General features: G+C 38.4%; 1 protein-coding gene across 1 annotated transcript; it reads left to right on the top strand.

Moving 5' to 3' along the window:
- The first annotated feature begins 2666 nt into the window (after nucleotides 1-2666).
- Nucleotides 2667-10299, top strand: LOC135491497 (fez family zinc finger protein erm-like). Its single transcript, XM_064777401.1, has 2 exons — nucleotides 2667-2874; nucleotides 3290-10299. The coding sequence occupies exon 2, from the start codon at nucleotides 3354-3356 to the stop codon at nucleotides 4974-4976; it is 1623 nt and encodes a 540-aa protein (XP_064633471.1). The 5' UTR covers nucleotides 2667-2874; nucleotides 3290-3353; the 3' UTR covers nucleotides 4977-10299.
- The last annotated feature ends 12221 nt before the right edge of the window (nucleotides 10300-22520 follow it).

Below are 22520 nucleotides of genomic sequence, written 5' to 3'. Positions count from 1 at the left end.
TAGGTCATGTATGAGTTTGAAAAAAATACTTCAGATTCATATCAAACGCGTAATTTTGATATCGGTAATCCTACTTATTAGGCAAGTTTTGCAATCCAATCCGGACGTAAAACGAACGTCATATACTTAGTGCGAAGGTCTGTCCTGTAGTATTTCATATACGCAACACTCGTATATTTACGCGCGCGACACTCGCAACTCTTAAATCCTCTTTTATACTCAGCTTTAGGAGGAACCGGTGAATTAAAAAGAAAAATCGTCGCCATTCAATATATTTACTAAACCGTGACGAAATTTAAATTTGATATCGGCATCCTGAGATTCAGGTTTTTGATAATCCTACAGTATCTACTGTCTAACCAGTTCAGACTGCAAGTCTTATTCAGGCCTAAAAGGTGCCAGCGTCTTTCATAAAATGATTTACTTCATCAATAGATAACAAAATATGATATTTGTAAATAAAACCTGACATTTGTTGGTGTGTTTTCAAGTGATTTTACGGAGAACTATAAATGCCACGTAGGGCAGCAATCTTTTTCGTGGGCTACGTGGTGATGCGATAGCCTCTTTGCAAATCAAAAAATGCTTTCCTTTTCCACATCCGCGGTACTTCTTTTCAAGATGATGGCAACTTACTAGTACAAGACGCGTTGTAAGGAACGAAATCAGCGCCCCTAGTGTCAAGCTTGTGCTTTGTACTTCGTTGTTCCAGAGTCTTTCAGATAAATTTGAAAGACTCTGGTTGTTCGTAGCTTGTGTAGGCTTGCAAAATCGGCCTGTTTCTTATCTTGTCGAATGAAATAACGCAAAGTTAACGCTTTGTAGTGACTGATCATGCTTTGAACAAATAAATGGGCACAATAATTTGAAGAGAGGCGAGTTGCTGGTTATAGTGTAAATTTGAAGAAAATAATATGTATATATAACTAACTTAATTTTTTAAACTTTCATAATTGAAGGGAACTTTCATTTTTGTCACCCTGATATGCTGACCAACCCGGGAAGAATGAGAATCATTTTATGATCACTTGGCGCTGAAATTTTAAAGGAACAAAACCTAATTTTATTTTCGTTAAAACAATTGTGTTTTTAAATTTTATAATTTGAAGGCGCGAATACGAAACGAACGCGCACTTGTCGAGTTAAGGCATTTATCAGGACACTGATTCACAATTTATCTGGACATCCTAAACTAACAATTGCGACGAAATGTCGGCCGTAGATTGTCGGGCGATTCAGCGAAGAAAAGCACGATTTGTTAGTGATTACAATGCGTCAATAGAAAATGCTCCAGCAAGTTTGTAAACTTTCGCCAAAATCGTTGGCTGGCAAAACTTGTGCAACAATACCGGTAAAAGATTGACAGCTGACAAGATGAGTCTTTGTCGACATGTCTCCTTGACGTACTCCATTCAGCTATAGCAAACTAAAGGCGTGAAAACCACCGAGATCCTATATACAGATCTTTTTAGCCAAGGTATTGAACATCCCAAACAATTAGTTAAGAGTCCCTCCCACTGGGTGATTATCTTTCATCGTGGCCTATTACCCAAACCGGTCTTTTGTGCGAAAATTGGGCGCAATCGGCTGAGAAGTCGTGCCTCGAGGGCAGCTAATAGTGCCATCTTCACTAGGCTGTGTAAGCCCAAGAGCGTCCAATCCACGCTGTCTGGGCCAATTTTAAACCTACTCATGTCCGCCACCGACAAATGGCCCGGTTGTCTTTTTGCTCGAGATACTTGAACATTCATTTTCAGTCATCACAATTCATATCTAAGGAGGTTCGGGCGCCTAGGAAAATGTCACCGACCACTTGAGTTTTCTGTCCTATTCACTGTAACTGAGTACCGAAAACGTTTCCAAATTGGCGCCCGTGTTTTCCCATTTTAACAGTCACTCAAATGGTCAAGGGATCCTTATTGAAATAGAATCTTACTGAAGAATAAAAGTAACGAAAGAAAAATGACATTGGACTACGAAATATGAGTCCACTTTGGTGGTCATGTCACTTTAAGTTAACCTGCAGGATGTGTGGGATAATGGATCGGATGATCACAATTTGGTGCCGTAGTCTATGATAGCGCCGACTGTTTTTCCTATGAAACTATCTATAACAAACTCATGATCGCTTGCTAGCACTGTATCAAAGATATTCATACACATACATTTACACGCATACCAATCATTCAGTATCATGTTATTTATGTTTGAATGTAAATTTACACATTCACACCAAACCTATTTGAAGAAGAAATTTATTACGAAGAATTGACAATACCATTGTGTGATGCGAATAGTTTTCGTCCCCCTACGTAGCCAGACACCGCTGGTTGTCTTTCCACCACCCGCTGAGCATCGATACCCGCCATTTGGACGTGACAGCTGTCAGCACGCGTTGGCCACGCCCTGCTCGTCAACCGCAATGGCGCATCATATGCATATCAAATGGTCGCATTCTGAATGAGCAGCCATTGCGAGAAGGCCAACCCGGCAGGCGTTCCTTTATTCCGATTGGTCCATTCGCAACGCAAAATTGATCATTTAGCAAAAGTATCTAATTTAACAATTTCATTGACCTATCGCAGTGCTTGCTGAGGTTTTTTTGTGTGTTTATTCCTGACGGTAAAATGGTGACTAACCTACCTTTATTAAGGCTAAAAGTTGATTGCCGTGAACGCAGTTGACAGTGGGATGGTTACGGAGATAAGCGAACGCTCCTGCGGACCGGTCATACAGATACACACACGCACATCCAAAGTCAGGACCTCATACCGCCAACTGGCGCATTGGCGGACTCATATCGCGGATCTTACTCTGGTAGACAATACTTTGGACACGCAGACGACAGGGATCAAGTTATAGACACCAATAAAGGTAAGACGTTTTCAATGTTTACGATCAAAACATTACTGCCATCACCTTACCATGACTTCACATTTTTATACGATCGTTACGCATTGCGTTCACTTTTGTTGACGAAACGAATTTGACTGCACACTTTGCCGCGTTGCTCTCTTGATCCGACTGAGTTCACTTCATTTCTTGGATTGAAGCTATGTCACCGCCTTGTTATTGACAAGTATCTATGTTGTACTATTGTGACCAGAAACTTGTGAAGCGCGATTCTTTCAGGAGACAGGAACCCGAGGCTAGATGCTGGAATCCGGACGGTGATTAGACATTGTTGTCTATCTCACTCACATTCTATCGACGGCGAGATGGATGCATGGATCTAACTCTTCCTATTCAGAAGCAGAAACTCTAACAATTTCTCCGTTCTTCATTCTAGGGAAAGCGAGTGAATAGTTGCCAGAGGATATTACAACTTTGGTCGACCACTTGGTTGAAGGACCATGAGCCATTCAGAAGGGTCGTCACCCTCAGCATCACCGCGAGCTGTGGCCTCCCCGGGCCGCGAATCACCAGTTATGGCAGGGAAAATACATAGGAAAAGATCCGATGCTGAAAACGGACCCAGCGTCAAGAAGTTAGCATTCTCTATCGACAGGATAATGGAACCAAGTCCGAAACGTAAAGCAAATTCGAATACAAATTCGAGTACAAATTCGCCTCGAGATCAGGTGTCGCTAAGTTCCGTTGTGGATGACTTTAAACGTAAGCTCCAGGATCCTTCCATGAGCTTTCCGCCTGCCCTTGGACTCCCGTCACATAATCTCACACAGGCCTTCCAATTGGGCCTGTACGGGGACATGCAGCCACGCCCTGGGATGTATCCCTCACAAGGGGACGTACAGGAAGCTGTGAAATATTTCCCTTACATGCATCCGGCGTTCCTTCTTGGTGGAATAACAGACTACAATCAGACCATGTTGAGACATTATTCGAATTTGCAGTTAAACGGACTAACGTACGCAAAAGACGCCATGGAGAAAGCCAACATGGACGCTTCTCTCAAACTTAGTGCAATGCAGTCATATTCTAGGAAGCCTGTGTTCCCCTCCGATATAAGTCGACCCCGCTCTGGCGAACTCTCTCCGAGAAAATCACCCAATCATTCACCGACGGGCAGTACGAAACACGACGATGAGACATTGGACTTGTCATTAAAAGCGACGAAATCTGTGGACAATTCTTACTTAAGTGGTGGCGAAAGTAGCGGTAGGAACAGTGATGCTTTAAGTGTTTCGGAATCCACGTCTAGCTGTAATATGAACCCTTCTACCCCACCTGCTAAGCGAACTGCTACTAAGTCACAGAAAACTTTCACGTGTCCTGAATGCGGGAAAATCTTTAACGCACATTACAATCTTACGAGGCACATGCCGGTGCACACAGGGGCTAGGCCCTTCATCTGTAAAATCTGTGGGAAAGGGTTCCGACAGGCAAGTACCCTGTGTAGACATAAAATTATTCACACCCAGGAAAAACCGCATAAGTGTGGGACCTGCGGCAAGGCGTTTAACAGGAGTTCAACCTTGAACACGCATATGAGAATTCACGCAGGGTATAAACCTTTTACTTGCGAATACTGCGGAAAAGGCTTTCATCAAAAAGGTAACTACAAAAATCACAAGTTGACTCATAGTACAGAGAAACAGTATAAATGTAACATTTGTAATAAGGCATTTCACCAGGTTTACAACCTCACCTTTCACATGCATACCCACAATGAGAAGAAACCGTTCACGTGCCCCATTTGTGGGAAGGGTTTCTGTAGGAATTTTGACCTCAAGAAGCACATGCGCAAATTACACGATGGTGCTTCACCTTCCGCTCTGAGTATGAGCATGAGTAACTTGTCTAAGAGCCTTGGTCACCATCATGATCCAATGAGCATGGGCCATGCTATGTCCTCTCTAGCCTGTAGTAGCTCATCGGCATTTTCCTCAGCAGCTTCTCTGGGGGCCAGCTACCTTCCGCGTCCTCTCTTTGGTGCCCCTGGTCTATCTTGCCAACCAAATCCATTCCTTTTGCCAGGTAGTGCAGCCATGTTACATAAAATCCCAACACTTTAGCATCAAAATTTGAATATTGTATATATTGTGTTTGTATGTAAAAGTGCCATAATGCCTGTGCTTCGACAACTTGAATCACAAAGTAGTTTGATTTCTCGTTGTGTATGTTACCTCAGTATCCCCAGGTGACAAATTGTGTTGTATATGCTATACTGTTTTATTCATCAGTACGTGCTCTTGTCCCAATGTACCAGGCTATGTACATCGTATTACCATGCGTACCGCGTTACACTCTTTCAATTGCAAAAAGCAACGCCACATTTGTTTTATGTGGTGAAGTACTCGGATGGCACCGCCGTGTCTGGATTCAAGTTGTTACTGTTTCAAAACGGGCCTCTTTAAAATCAATATGAAACTTGTTCATTCGATACTACTTTCTACATTAAGCGATTGGATGTTGGTACGCGAATGGGTCAAGCCGCCGTGTGACTTGATGTAAACTCGGTGCAAACATTGGCGGATAACAATCTTTAAAAATGTAAAGCAAGTCGTTGATGCCATGGCGTGTGACAAACAGCTTTAAACTTTCAGATGCCAGTTGACTAAAATAATGATCGAAAATGAAGCATGGTAGAAGTAGCTACCAAAAATATTGTACTCTTTGGAAAATTTCAAAAACAATTTGAAAAATTCAAACTTAGTCATCCAAAATCGAACGCAAATCACTATTTCTAATTGAAATGCTTGCAGCATAATGACTTCCCTTTGCAACTCTACGCATTCCTGGTGTTTGTATTGTTTTCATATGGCAGTAATCTTGAGTCCGATGACTGCTCGGTGGCTGCTATTTCAAACTGCAGAAGTTGAAATCATTGCATGCTAGATGTGGTTAAATAAATAGTTTTTAATTCCGCTGCCAAATTTGGTCCGGTTGATCACCAGACTTAAATTAAATTCTTACATTTACCACCAGACCAAACAAAAACAACCAAACCATAACCTTTGAAGTTTTATTGAAGTTCTATTTAAAAATATTAGACCACTTACTCCAAAAATATTTTACCACCGGACCATCAAGTCGTGGGAAACTAAAACCTGATCAACATTAAAGGATACCATTATGATTAAATGAATTAAAGTGGAGAATGCTGGTTAAGGGGAATTATAATTTCAAACATCTTTTTGTTTTGTCACCCGGGAACCGTTTAAGTATAGATCCCTATTGGGCATCATGAGAATTTACGAATTGACAAAAACGCGTGACACGTCAGTCATTTTATTCGACCTCTGGTGGGGTGTGTAACTATTCTTAATATGGTTAGCCCGATTATAACTTAAAGTCTCAACCTGATTACATTCTGCTTTCTTCTCGAATTAGGTACCTGGCTACCGCTCAAAATTAGCTATCTAAAACAAATCAATTTCAGATTTGATAATTTCCTTTATTTTGAGAAAACGGTTCTGAAATATGTTTACAAAGTTGAAGTTGCACTGAGCTAAAATTAATATCCATCTTGACGTTTTAAAGTCTTACTCCGAAGCCCTGATATTCTATGCGCACTAACTCTAACAACGTGGGGCTATTTTTGGTTAGCGCGTTAGGAAACCTCTCCGTTATCTCCATCAAAGGCGGGCGGACACCGTAAAATAATCGTCATCTTTTCTGAATGATGTAAGAAAAGATAAGAAAAACCGTGGTATTGTATAAAAGGTTAAATTAGACATCGCCGGAACTTCATGGGAAGGGATCTTCCAGGCATGCGAGGGCTCTTTGGGGTAATTGGGCTCGGAGCGCTACCGCACGCTTAGTTGAAAATTACCCTCCCTAATCAAGCAAGGGATATTTGCCCTTTTTAGCTGTTGAGGATTTCCGCTGCTGCAATCTCGAGCAATGGCATCTTATTAATGGTCTATAGCCCAGTCAGCTCAGGCTAATTAGGGCCAGTTGATGTCAAATATACAGTCCACTGATCAGAGTAATGCAATGTTTGATCTTTCCCCATAATTGACCATTAACTTTCTGTAGCCGCGTTCAAAACAGTGAAAATTGCCAGTATCTGTTTAGATGGAGGTACTTAAGAAAGTGAAGTCGATGGGTTCTGAATGGTGATGCGTTATATGAATTTCTTTCATGTTTTGAGTGTTAATTGGTTGGCTTAAGATTCGGGATGCGGAAAGGTGTTTTCTTCTTCATTTACTAAACAAAGAATTTCATAATTTCTAAACAAAAGAATAATGTAATTAAATCATGACAAAGGTTTAGGAATAATTATTAGTACCAGTAAAAATTTCTAAATCTAATTCCTATTTTGTTACTTGTCTACGATCGTAAATTATTTACGCACTTGTTTACGGTAAATCTGAATATCTAATATCAGTTTTGAAATAAATCTAAGTGAAATAAATTGAAAAGCCAAGTCTGAATTTTCTGCGGATACATGTTCCACTCTTTCTAGTAAGCAGCCTCTGTAACAGTCATTGCGGTACTGATAATGTGACCGCTTCAACTAGTGACATGCATTGCATTCAAATGTTTTATTTTTATTTACTTTGCAAAATTTTAAGTTAAGGAAAATATGACAACACTGGTGCATATTCTGCCACGGGTCACCATATGCTGTCTCTGGCGAACGCGACCTTCAGATGGTGAATTGAAGTATCAAAATAGTATTTATAACTATCGATTATTTGAGTCACGATTAGCTATACATCTGGCGTGTCTGGCAGTACGTATAGTAAATGATAGGTTTACAAGCCTAGATCTCGTATTGTAATGACTAAGCAAAATACTGCTAAATCAAACTGTACATTACTGATATGTGTTACAAACTACATTATTCAAAACATTTCCTTTCAAAAAATATAGCTATGAGCTTGATATTTGTGGAACGTGTATAATTGAAAAAAGAGGCGTGGTTAATCTAATTTACTGAGTATTCGAGTAGATAACTGCACATACATGTAGCATTATTCTACGTTCTGAATCATAGGCCTATCGCTCTAACTACGCTGGGATACAAATCATCTGAGACATAGATACCAGTGTCTTGAAATAAGGCCCATTCCTTAAAAATATATGCCTGATTCAAAAAGAAAGTCCCCTTTCGCACTTATGTTATACATGTACATGGCTATTTCGTATTGTAAATGGGATTACACCCCTTTTTCAATATTACATTTAGAATTTATCAAGCCCAACTATATTTAATAACTAATATAATTGAAGCGATGATTTATATATTTAAACATTCTACGAAATCGACCAAAACTGACATTTTCAAGTTAGAAATTAACAAGCTTGTTCTGACGGTGACTATCAACTTCAGTGTTCCTATTTCTTGCAAACGATCTTTATAATTTTTATAAACCATTGCTGCGTCTGAATTCTAGAATTACGTCACGACTGAGTTACTTTTCAATTAAATTGCGTTTTTTTCACTAATAATCTCTGGATCTTGATGAACTGAGTACCAAACCCCCTTATACTTTTTAGAATATCCAGAACAATTCTTCAAAAAAGATATGAAATAATTCAGTATGATCTTCACTCATATTCTAACTGGCATTCTAACTCTTCGAAGAAATAATTAAGGGTCAAAACTAAACCTGGCATTTGGTTTGGTTTTAAGCTCAAATGCTTGACTTTTTGGGTTTGTACGGAGGGCAGTATTACGGTATTACAGTATTGTACATCTGTGTATCAACAATAGAATGAATGAAATATATAAAGACGCTGGATTTTGAAAAAAACTTGTCTTTTTCGAGCAAGTCAGACCTGGACCTTCGTGTGTTTCAGAACTCATTTGGTAGATGCGTAACTGGAGTAGTGGAGCCTTAGCATTACTGATTTTGCCCTGTTATTACGAAATATATGGATGTGACTCTGTCATGTCTTTGGTGATTTAGTGCCTAGCTGACTCCCCATGTCGAACTTACCAGGGAATGGTCAGAGGTGAATTTTACGAAACATTTACCTTATAATTTACATGTACCTTGTTATTTCCAAGTGCATGCTCTCAAAAACATTATAAATAATCCGGAGTTTGGGAATGGTTTGTTGCAGATTTTTGTTTCCATCACCTTCGGAATAATTAATGATCTAATGTTTGCGAAAACAAAGATGATTTGAAACGGAAACATTTTCTTTGAGAGGTCAGCAATAACCCCCTTTTTAGTAGAAAGTCTTTCATAAAGGACGTATCATCAATGATTTGTAAACATTCTAATCTAGAACCAAAGTCGATGACTTCATGTACCGTTCGAACCCAATGCACATATCTTCTTAAGGAAATGAAAATGAGTGACGTGTCTTTCTCGGTTCCTCGGCCATAGTTGCCAAACAAAATAATGTATGTTCATCATTTCTTGTACGTCTTATTTGCAAGAAATCACCTTACTAACCCAAGCTTGACAATGTCAGTTTTGTTTAAAAAAACATCGGAAACGGAAAGTTCTTGCATCAACATCATAAGCATTTCTTTTTTCTCCACAAAACAAAAGCCATGATTAAACTTGGATGCAGCAGCTTGTCTTATCAATTGTCTCCTCAATCTGAGAAAAGGATTTTAGGTTCTCTACCAATAAAAAAAATCTCCAATGCCAGGCTTTTGCAAATCAGTTGAATTAGAGTTAAATGTCTTATTGTTTTACTATACCAAGTAATTGGTAATAAGAAGCATTTTGATTTAGTCGCAGTCGTCTGATAGAATCGGGCAACACTATTGAGTTATTTCTGGTTTGAAAATGAATTTGAGTCAGACCCCTTGAATTAACAGACATCAGTCATTCTATTGTAGGCACACGACTGTACTATCTGGCATTTCTCAGTTGCTGTTTCAATAATTAATTGCAGTTCAAATCTTTTCTAAGTTATTGCTATAAAAAAACGGGTTCAAATCACCATTGCCAAAAAAAGACTTGTGTTTAAAATGATTTAACAAATCATGTTATCTAACATTTAAGGGTATAGTCCGAAAGTTGGTTAACGCTGTGAAGTAATGTTGTGTGTTCGTTGTGGAAGTTAATTACCATGTTGGAGCGTCATTATATCTTTGTTCGTAGTCTCCCCTCCCCCTCGACTATAAATTGTTCAACTTTCAATGATTGTATTGGTATTGATTTAGTGTTTAGTTTTGTGAAACTCACCAAAAATACTGATCCCTCTTCATCTGGACTTCGTTCAGAATCGCGTTCGGGGCACTCACCGCCAAGGGTTAAATATTGTTTCATTTGGCATATTTGGCATCCTGTAACATTGTGGGTTGTCATAGTTGTAAAACATATTGCGTCATTTAAGACTCATATTGTACAATGTACTTAATTTATTGTCTGTTCTATTTTGTAAAATAAATCAGAGTTCAAAAGAGATATGATAGAAAATTTATTCACCTGTTGACTTACTCATTTCTGTTTTGGAAAACCGCTGAAGATATACATGTTACATATTCATCTGGTCTCTCTCCTCTTTGCTGGTACACCCTAGAGAAATAAAGGAGACTCCTTCTGTTACCGGTAGTCAGTTCCATTTTTGCAAAAGGTCTTTAAACCCTGGAGACTAATACTGTTAGTCCCCATGTTTTGCATGGCGTATTAGCAAAACAGGGGCTAACTTCAGACTTTTATATTTCTTTCTTTTTGTGGCACGATTTTGGACACAATGTCCTCTTTTAGGAAAGGATGTTGTTAAAAGTGAAATCGTGTACATCTTGTGACAACATTTTAACGGAATGTTCGTTCGTTATACATGTTTTTCCCCTTATTGACATTACAGTTACAGTTAATCAGGATGGTGAAAACCTTCGTTATAACTGGTATCCTTAACCGGTTTTGTAAACTGGTGTAACGTTTTTTGTTGATCTCCAGCAGTGTGACAACACGAGATCTAGAGGTCAGGACTCTTTTTGTAGGGGAAACATCTTCTTCAAGGGAACACTCGAAAACATTACACCAGTTTCGACAAGTCGGCCAAATTCCTCTAAAAGCCATTTGAATTAAGACCGACCCCGATTTTTTAAACCATCAACGGAATTTCCGAAACCGAACACGTGACGAATGCAGCCTGTTAGGCTGTCCCGCAAAGAAATATGAAAGAACTGCTCACATTACCTCGTCTGACTGTTACATATCTGCAGTTCTTAACGAATTTGAATGGCAATACATCAACAATTTGTCTGTCACATATGTATATAACAGTTACGACAAATCACTACGCTTAGTCGAAATAACTCCTGCGACCAACGAAATGGTCATTGGTTTGGCATAATTCGACTTTCAACAGCTTTATGAAAAACGACCATTGCGGTTTCGACGTTTTAAACCTATACCTCTGGGAGTCAGTGAGTCTAAACACAAGAGTCTTGAAATGCATTTCCAAAACATCCATTGCCCTGCAGTTCCGTCTATTTTCAATCGGACATGTCAGAGCCCCCTGGCGTTTGAAACCTATACCTCTGGGAGTCGGTGAGTCTAAACACGAGAGTCTTGAAATGCATTTCAAATTCAGTCTCTTTCAATAATACAGATGACGCATCAGTGAATTTGTGTTCATTGTATCTTTGTTATTCATTGTATCAGTTAACCGGGTACCCTGAATAAATGTCAATATTGGAAAGCAGTTGTTCATAAAAAAGCTCAAGAGAACATCAAAATCGCGTAGTACATGTACATACAGAAAAACTCCTTTCCCACTGAGATTGTATCTTGTCACAACAGCCTTTTCTGATATTTTATATGGCTAAAGTGCAGTCGGAGGAACGAGAAAATATTTTACGACTTCTTTCATGACTTTTGACCATTGCGCAATTGTCAACTGGAAGCCGGGGTACTTACATATAGAAGGTCATACTATATTCCTTGACCAATTTGGAATTGATCGATCAGAATATTTCAAATGTATCTTTCGAAGTGGTATTTAGAATTATCCGAGTTCAGCTATTCGCCGTTGCTATACAGACCCTCCCCATATCGAGCATAACTTGATCAACTGAACATTACCAGTCTCGGCACTTGATATGCAGGCATCGACTCTTAAGACTGGTTTAGGGTTTCCCGAGCAATGTCAATAAATTGTGATACAATATATATAATGCCCTTATTAATAACTCACAAAAAGAGTATGGCTTGTATGATAAAACATTTCGGTAACCAGGATATATTTGCAACGAGATAGTTCACGATAGACGCATCTCCATGCTATTTCAAGACCGTGAACCAAATTGGATTACAGGAGTTTATTCCTTGGACACGCTTTTTGGATTTCCCCGTTTTTTGGGTTATGCATGTTGAGACAAACAACTTGTCATTCATATTCTTATAAAAGTTATAACGTGCTATAACCGATGGAAAAAAGGAGAGACATGTTCGACAAATACCAATAGGCAGGTTATAGGCAGGTTCCACAACCTTTAGGATGAGCTCCGAAGTACAAATGTATGTAAGGTACTTTATCGATGACCTTTTATAAAAAAATCCCGATTCGTCGAACTACTATATTTGTAAAGAAGAATTACGAGGATCGCGTAAAGAATCGTTCAGAACTTGATCACTCATCCAGAAGTTGATCACTTGTACTTCGATGTTCATAGATGTTGCGAAACCTGCCTATCATATCATTTTGTGTACTCGAAATGGTGCTGAAGAACCAACGATGAATGTAGGACGTTTTTGTGGAAGATCGATTATTTCAGACATACAAGTATCATGAATATGTTTTAGACAAATCAATGATTAATAAATTTGAAAAGTCGTAACAATGTATACACAACGCCTCTGAGAGTGCGAAGACAACAAACACCTCATGAGAAAGATCACTGACAGCCCGAGGCAGTCACACATCACGGAAATTGACCATCGAGTAATCTGCACAACCCGAAGGTATACGATTATTGAAATCATACAAAGATCGAAATGAATCAGATTTATCGAATCAAAGCCAGAGGCGCAAAGTACTCAATGACTATTTGCACTTTTTGTTTTAACGCAGTCTTTTTCTGCCTACAAAGATACAGAGAGCTGATGTGCATAATGCCAGATAGGAAAATCACTAGTCCAACATCAGAGCTCTCAACGAACTTTAGGAGTTACATGTACCGTGAATAAAATTTTAATTTCGAGTTTTCTGATTACGTTTTCTGTACAATGTCTTGACAATGTAGTTAGCTTTTTCGTTATCTGATCGACCAGCCCATAAATTCCAGCAGCCTTAATAAAAGTTAATCATAAATTATGGATTTCTTTAAAATACATGCATGCCCTATTCTAATCGAATATGCACTATTCCTTGTAGGCCCTATTCTAATCGAATGACCTCTGACTTTCTTGTGGAGTTTTTATCTATGTTTTCAAAACAAAACGTGAATTAAAAATAGTTATTTCAATTTAGGTCACTTACATGACTTATTAGCAATTCATTTATTTAACGTGGCTTACAATTGTGTATAAAGGGCTCTGCAACGATATGCAGATATTAATTATGCGTTGATTCGTTCTCTTTTTTGCTTACTCAGACATGAGACTTTGAACTTAGCTGATGATGTTGAAAATATTGATTCAATTGCTTACAGTTAGCCTAATCGATTAAAAGGCATATATTTGTTCCTACTATTCGAAAACTGATTTTATTCGTTAATATGAGCGAGACTTCGCCGTGATGCCTTGCAGCATCTATGTTAGTCACGATCAGACGGCCGTTGTGCTTCATGACTAGAGAACTGTATATTGCATGTTTTGGAGAGACGCATACTTAGCCGTATCTTCAAACAATGTACATTTTTCGACTTCAAGAAATTTTCTGATTTAAAAAAAAAAGCTTTCAATCATCAAAATTAGTGCTAGTCAATGTTAGTCAACAAAAATCTGGGAAATGGGTCATGATCACAGCAGTAGCATCAAATGAACAAGCGACCTAATGGAACGTCAGGATCAACACACGGTGAGCATGGTCGAATAGAGCTGAAAGGAAGTACAATGTACAAAATAGTTTTATTTCACTATTTATTTCTATATGAATCGCGGAATTTTTTTCGAAAGAGTACATCATTTAAGATTAGACCTGTTGTAAGTCTGAAAGACATTTCTTCCAGCTACCATGCTAAACCGTCACGAATGTTCTTATAATATTATGTGAACATTTTGACGTGGAGACGACCACTTATAGCGTGCGCTTCACAGACCAGTTACAACAAAACTATATGAATATTAGTTTAGATGGCAGAGAATAGTACAAATCAATGAATGTTCTGCTCAAGGACGTCGCAGCGCAGTGCACTCGATGACCATTTTATGCACCGCAGTCATGTCAGTCTTTTTCCGCCGAGATCGGTCTTTTGCTTAATTAATAAATCTCGGTCTGGGCAATCAAATCGATATCCATCAATATTATAAATAGACGGTTAGTATTAGGTTCAATAAAATGCCAGGCGGGAAAGTGGAATTCATAGTTTTCATCATCGGAATGCCGCAGTCGGTTCACCCAGGCACGGGAATCGATGAATTGGTAAGTATAAACGGTGGTAATTGGCCAATAACAAAAAACAATTCCTCTCTACACGAACAACAGTGGAAAGGAACGACCAGTCACAAAATCAAGCATTCTCAAATTTAGATAAACTTTTTTTTCTTCAAGAACTGAATAAACCCCCCCCCCCCCCCAAAAAAAACCCAGATATTAAAGGGATCCAATGTAACTACTTTTTTTACTTGAACACTTTTTAATGTTTCAATCAAATGTGAGCCAATTTGCCGACAACGCCATCAATGCAATCCCTGGTACCTTGTGCTATTCATAGGCCAGTGCTGATTCCAGTACAGGCACTCTGGAACCAGTCAACTGGTGACATGGAGCTGGCTGCAGATTCGACAGGTCCGTATCGTTTTTTCGTAATGAACTTCAGCCCCTACGCCCCGTACTGCCCACTTATCAACCAGAATATACCACATATTCCCGTGACTCATGTCGCACATAACTGAAAATCGAACAAGATGATCTAACTTTGTGAAATGATGAGTCTCTAGGTCTTTGTTCTTAACACAATTTAGTGACATTTTGTATGCAAACCTTATATTTCTAACCTATCATAGTTTAGGTATGAATTCAAGATCTTATTATAATAATCATGCCACTGATGTACGTGTTCATGTACTCGAAACCTGGTTTGACCTCAACTAAGAATCTTATAAGAACTGTATATGGGTTTTTGACATTGGTTGTCATTGACCTTACAGAAGTGAATCTGGAGGAAACCCTTCATTGAAAAATGCATAATGTGCTCTTTGGTGATATCAATTTCATGTATAGTTACACAAACTTAAAGTGTGTCGTTGAATCATTGTTATATACATGCAGCATAACTTTAAAAGACCAAGCATGAGGACCAATTGTTACCAATGATTTAGTTTTATTCTTAACCTACACCTAATATTGCCAATTGTTGCCAATGATTCAGTTTATTCTAAACCTACCTCTGATATTGCCAATTGTTCCAATGATTTAGTTTATTCTAAACCTACCTCTGATATTGCCAATATTGTTGCCAATGATTTAGTTTTATTCTAAACCTACCTCTGATATTGCCAATATTGTTGCCAGTGATTTAGTTTTATTCTAAACCTACCTCTGACATTGCCAATATTGTTGCCAGTGATTTAGTTTATTTTTAAACCTACATCTGATATTTCCGATGACATCATCTACATCCACTCAGCCAAGTCTCTCAATGGCATGAAAGGTCAATTAAGAGAAAAGAGAAACTCTCAAACCCTGTAACTGAGCATGAAATGGTGCTATAAGTCAACATTCTCAATAAAAGGCGATGTTTAGTCGATAGCCTAAAAGTTGTATAGAGCTATGCAAAGAAATTAACAGTATCTCTCCATCTTCTTCTTCATTCCGTTAATTCATCAGGCATTTTAAAGCGACAATATAATGCATGCGCATTCAAATTACATTGACATTGCTCCTAGTCGCCAACAACTGCCGCTAGGTGGCTAAACGGGAACATTGTAAAGCCGTTCCAGTGGTATACTGAAAGAGAGTATAGTTTTTTTGGTTTTCGTGTTGTCTGCACAGATGATCGTTTAAAGTGATTTGGCATTGCAGCAGTATGTGGACGATGTTCATTGCGATGAGGTTGGTTGTCCACAGCACTGCGCTATCTTGCCCAGACAGCTCATGTACAAGTGCGCATGTTATAAGCGTAGCGATATGTCAAATATATCTTTCAAACAACGTGATAAAATGGCTACTTGTGATAAAAGTTATGGAACCTCAATTATTTCGAATCATCATGAAAACAACACAATTTTAACGTTTTTATGCACTAAAAGGTGCGCTATTGAGGTTATGCTAACACTAACATATTTTGAAAAAAAAGGAATATTCAACTCAACTAGATGTGGAAGCATGGACGTAATTTGTTGAATTTTTTTCGAAAGTTCTATCACGAATAGGAAAATGTCCTGATTTTCAAAGTAAAATAATTTTTCGCAAATTGTTAGTTGGTAACTGATATTTGGTACACACTTTGATATGAATAATATCATCATCATCATCATCAATTAGGTCTCGTGGTCCAGAACTGGACATTTGCGTCCATACACACAACAATTCAGGTACCCAACTTCTGTACTTTTTTTAGAACAAAACTAAAACTAGCAAAATTCGCAATATTGGCAAAATTGGCCGTGGAATCTACATGTACCTCAATCGACGTTTTCACAACACATTTAATTGAATAAAATCGTGTGAAATTATAATATCCTACTTTGTGTTCAATATTTGTAAACTTGAATTCAATACGATTGCCAATGCATGAGAAATATTTTAAAAAGCTCAGTCGAAAAGATCACAGCCGTTTGTTGCCTGCAGTCAGTATTGATTCACATGAAAATATGGTTGTTGCGTTGGCGAAAGTACAAGTAACCATTTTAATTTTTGCTGCAATGGCGGCATCAATAACTGCATTTGCCTCAAACTTAAACACGGAAGAATATCGTCTCAGTATGCTTTTTTGTCTACATATATTTGTTAATTAGACAGATCAAAGTTTCTGGATAGCATAAATTGAAACTGACCAATTGGACATTACCAATTTTGACTTCTAGCTTTATTTTGAAAAGTGTCAAGTGTCAAGTGTCAAGTTTCATTTTAACATAACTATCAGACCCCCCCCCCAAACAATAGTAAAAGTGCTCTATTTAACAAAAGTATCTTAATTACTTAATTTACAAAACCTTTTCCTATACTAGAAATTGTGTTGGTATCCAAAATTAGATTTAAGAAAAGGCAAAATTTTAAAAAAAATCGGCCAGGTATTAACTGAGGCAGAGTAGCCCCAAAAGTACAGTGATATTTGAAAACGCCTATAAGTTACAAAAGGCTCGACATGCCGTCATATTGCAGGTTTCACTATAATTTCACAATTGAGAAATGGCGAGATCCATATGTACGTGACATGTACGGAAATCAACTACATTGTAGTTGGAAACAGACCTCGCCTGTCTGGTGACAGACCGATAAGAAACAATGGTCTGCTCGAAGTGTCGTCTATTCCCAGTGTCCTTCGGAAGGTTCAGCCGGTACGTTATTAACTGCATGATCTGATTCACATACATTTCTGAGGTCAAATTATCTACATGAATAGATACACATATCTCGCGAAGTCTTTTCTTCCTGATTTAAAAGGAAACAAAAGCTTACCACTATTAAAAACACGGTGTCGCAAATCTAAAAAAGGTATTTCAGTCGAATATTGCGTCGCGCATTTCTTCTAACAAATGTATCTGCTGGATAACCAAGCTTTCGTGAGTGTCTTTAATCACAAAACACAGTCTCAATTTTTTTCAGTTGAAAAAATTATCGACCACCAAAATGAAATTCCTGACATTTTCGCTAAACACTGCAGTTGTTGATTTCTTGTATCGATTATTAGCTCATCTTTAGCTGGTGAATCTTTTGGGGGAAAAAACTTGACTCGTTAATTGGAAATGCCACACACATGCACGTACTTCCGCCAAAGTCTACAAAATTATTTATTTCGAAAACAGACGAATATTAATGTCCCAGAGACTTAAATGCAACTTAATCGTTAAAATTCTTAGATGAGAATCATGCATTCTCGCCTAATTAGGTCTTTGTCTTCATCAGTAGTGTCTGCTCATTGTGTCCCGAGGCATCTGTTAGGCCAAACACCGCCCTTCTATTGGTCATACCATTTCATACTGAGTTTATTCTCCGTCTGCGTTAGAGCTCATTTCAGCCTTTGATAATGAGAAGCAGCATATTTGCTCAGATGACACTCTATATGGCTGATCCATTGAAATAAAGGTGTTGTATAAGTCACGTTTTTATCAGACACAAATGAGGTAGTTTACACAGCATATCCCCCATATTATCAGAGAACCGTTGGCATCCGACTGGTCCCCTTTACACGCATGCGTAATTATCAGCGTGGTTGGTCATCTGTTCAAATGTTGAGTAGAACAGTCTTTTTCAAGCAAGGTTTATTACAATTAAGCTGACATGGCATTTTGTTAGAAAACTGGCACCGCCGTACACAGGTGATATGACAAACCTAGACTGGAATATATGCGTACCACATCCTCGGGGGAGCCCAGGGGGCTGTATGTAAGCTCATGGCTTGCGGCTGCACTGTCTTGGCGAGGAAATTGAAAGACGTGTGACTGTATTGAAAATTTCCGATACTTCGAAAATCACAATACTTGTCTTTGTCCGCTTTGGTCCTCGCCCTGCATTGTTGAGGATAATTTATCAACGTAATTGACGACAAAAGACCGCCATTCGCACTGATAAGCTCATCAAATTTCGACCCTGGACAGCATCTACCTTAACCAGCTATTTTCCCGTGATAATTAAAATAATCGACTGGCTGGTCACCAAACAGATCTTACGCCCTACTTGACACAAATGGTCAATCGATGCCCTTCAACATGTTCAGTTTGGGTAGACCATAGGTTTGTTACACCAACCTGTTTTTCTAACGTGTTGGGTGTCATATATTTGAATTCAATATAGGAAGTTTGCCTGCCATTGAAAGATAGACAGATTACTTATCAAGTCGTGCATGTCATGAGTGATGGAAGAAAATGTCGAACTTGGTCTACTCCCGTAATGTTCGTGGATCGAGTATGTATCTGTCATTATCATTCTCTAGTGGTCGGAAAAACTCAGGTCCATTGAAAACGAGTGCCAGAAAGTGTAAATGTGGTCCTTTCTGCGCAAAAACGATGTACAGGTAGGTTAACGGCTATACCCGGGTCCATAGCCCTCTAATGATTCACCAAGTCCAAATAAGATATCCTAACGTACTGGCATCAATTGGCATCAACTGCAACTCTAAAAAGCGTATCGAGGGCGTTGCGAACTTAAGCAGACGCATGTACGTTCTGCCCGGGTCCAACACAAGACCCGGCTGCGTTCTAATTGCTACGTATACGGTTGTCCTGTGATGCAGTGGCCAACGAGAAATATGTACGCATTGGTCAGGCAATCGAACTTGCGGAAAAAAGCAAAGTCTCGACTTTGCTCGTTTTCTGAGGTCGGGATTCGATGCTAATTCACTCAGGACTTGAAATGAAATCGTCAGGGGTTTCCCACTTTTCCTGCGTTTTTTTCACTGACTACATTAGTTAAAAATGACGAAGATGTCGACAGGTAATTCTTATTTACATAACATTATGGTATTTAACACTACATGACTGTACTTTTTTCTTTCTTTTCGACGGAAGTTTGACGGAGGAATTGACTCTGAATTCCCTAAAATAGCGGTGACCCCTGATCAGGGTATATGATTTGCGTTGACCGCTGCATAAAAAGGGGTGTGGCGAAGTTACCATGCTCATAACAACCTCTAGACTATTTTATTGATAGAAGATTGAAATACATGCAGATTTTGTATTTTAGCTTGAACATGTATGCAAGTTATTGTAAGTCAGATTGCTGTGATAATGCCGCACATTGAAGTTTTGTAATGAGTCAAAAAGGGTGTGCGTATGATATTCCCAATCATGCTGTAACTATCTGCCAAGGTTAGTTTGCTGTTCAGCTGCGCTGCTGGAAGGGACTGAGAACTATGGGAATCTTTAACTGGTATCACGAAGGAATAGATATATAGGGATAGGAATATATCGCGCACTCACACAGAACGAATTCCTGATTTAAAAAAATAATTGATTGCGGTTCACCTTCGAAACAGTGTTAACAAATATCATTCATTCAAAACGTAATTTAACTTAACACTTCTACGTGGTAAAAAATAGGATTTCGAATGATCGCTTTCGAGTTTAACAAGCTTGGAATTGCCTGGTTTGTATTTTGAGGCCAGACCAAGTGGTCGTAGATATACTTGACTTCAGCCGAGTCTTGACCCAATTTTATCAAAGGCATCGTAAACAGCACAATGGCAGTGGCGTTAAATATGTGTGTTCGAGTCAGTGTGGGTTTTAAGATCCCACGTTAGAATGTATTTCTGTTATCATCTTCTCGGACACTGTTACGTTCATCCCTGATGACACCCAGAGATAAATAAAAGAAAATCTCGGACTTTTCTTCATCAGTGAAAAATCAACTATCCCATATTATGCTGTGATGTTGTGTTGCTGCCACATTCTTAGTCTTCATTTATTCTTTATGCCCTGTGATTATGTCTTAACAACAATCGGTGTCCACATTGTACAAACCGAATCATTTCACAACTGTTTTTATGTTATATGTAAATCGAAGTCCTGAAGAGGTGTAAAGTGACATCTATTTCCGAAAATAAATCTGTTTATCATGGGGACACCTTTTCGTTATCTATTACTACCTGCCTCTCTTGCAGGGGTGAAAGACCGCAGTAATGTCAGTGGTAATGATTCTGCCCAAACGCCACCAACATTATCACAATTTTTTCGCGAGGCCTTTAAATGTTTTTGTAAAATGGTTAAGAAAATTGAAAATTCATATTGTAATATAATAACATGGACTTGATATTCATAAAAAACTGATTCATCTATTCTTTGGGGGTGATTTGCTGAAATAATCTCACAGAATTTGAGCACTTGCCCAAAGAGGAATATTCCATCTCACTGTTTGTGTATCTCATCGTAATATAAATTATACTCCGTTAACCTCTCCAATGAGATAAGAAGGGTTTTTTGTGCATTGTGAGGTACAGGTAATATCATTTTGAGTATTTGGAAATCTTATTACCTGGTAAAACAGAAAACGCAACAGGATTATAGAGCATTTCAGTATCTTTTCAGAAGCAATATTGTCTAAAATTTTGGTCATATCCAGCAAAAATATTGGAATCATTGTCCATCCAGTGATTGTGTTGAACGTGTGCTCAAGCAGTAGACTACTGCGACGACGACTACGGCGCTGATAATGACAAGATGCTGACGAAGTTTACTAACCACCGTTACAATCAATATACACTCTGGAAAATACATGTTTTCGAGCTGTTTTTCAGCAAACAGAAATATGAATCACGTTGATGTTTTCGGTAAAATGAAAATCCCCTACTACATTGGTTTAAGTGACTCTGAAAAACATTAAAGGTTTTTCACTTCGAATATATATATTGGCTGAAAAACTTTTTAACGCTCAATTACCTTTATTTCTAGGAGTATATATACTTGCAAATAGGAATGCATGTAATAAACAGATATAAACATGAGCTTCAAGCAATGCCCTTCTTATGTCATTTTGCCATCAAATAGCTATTTGACTACGGGGGTTTTGGTACCGCTGCACGTCATGTCCTTGACGGGTAGTATCTCTAGAAACCTGGTTGATACAAAATGAAAATAATCTCATGAAAAGAAACCTAACATGACCTTTGAATACACCAAAGAATACACCAGGTCAGAACTTTGCCTCGTTCGCAGCATTAGAGTGCATGTACATTACTTAATTCACTAACATGCAGCGGGATGTACATACTTCATTCACTGAGATGCAGTGCCTGCCTACTATACATGCATAGTCTATTTACAGTCTCGAGGTTTGAATGACTACCTATACGTCTCTCTCTCAGGTACGAAGCAGTAATCTCCACTTAGTGTGATATCTAATTTCGTTCCTTTAGTATTCGAAAATTGGTCTACGACAGGCTTATTCCATGATATACGCAGCCATGACACCCAAGTAGGATACAGGAAGAAACAGTGTAGTTCATACGGCGCGTGATAAAGTTAAGAAATACATAATTTTTGACGCATGATGGCACAATCTTTATTTTCAAATAACCAAAACTATCGAACGTATTTTTGACCAAAGTTATTCACGGTATTATCGTCCATTACTAACTTCCATGACGTCGCGAACACAGCGATACATGTATCTATATCATGCCGAAAGGGGACAAACTGGTTCATAATGCCGTAAGCACACATTTCAATGCGTTCCATTTAATTATATTGGGTCTAATTACAACTCTTCTGACATTTTACCTTTTCAACCATTAGCCTTACAGCATTGACTATGGGTTATTCCTCATTTCAAGCTCAATATTATTGCATATGATTGTAGAGGGAAGGTTAGAGGTTAAGTAGAGTTAGAGTCAGTTTGTCTGAATATCCCCTCACAGTTGGGACACATTGAACCAA

This window comes from Lineus longissimus, chromosome 7 (assembly GCF_910592395.1).
Source record: "Lineus longissimus chromosome 7, tnLinLong1.2, whole genome shotgun sequence".
In the NCBI taxonomy this organism is placed as follows: domain Eukaryota; kingdom Metazoa; phylum Nemertea; class Pilidiophora; order Heteronemertea; family Lineidae; genus Lineus; species Lineus longissimus.
This window is presented reverse-complemented; position numbering and strand designations above follow the sequence as displayed.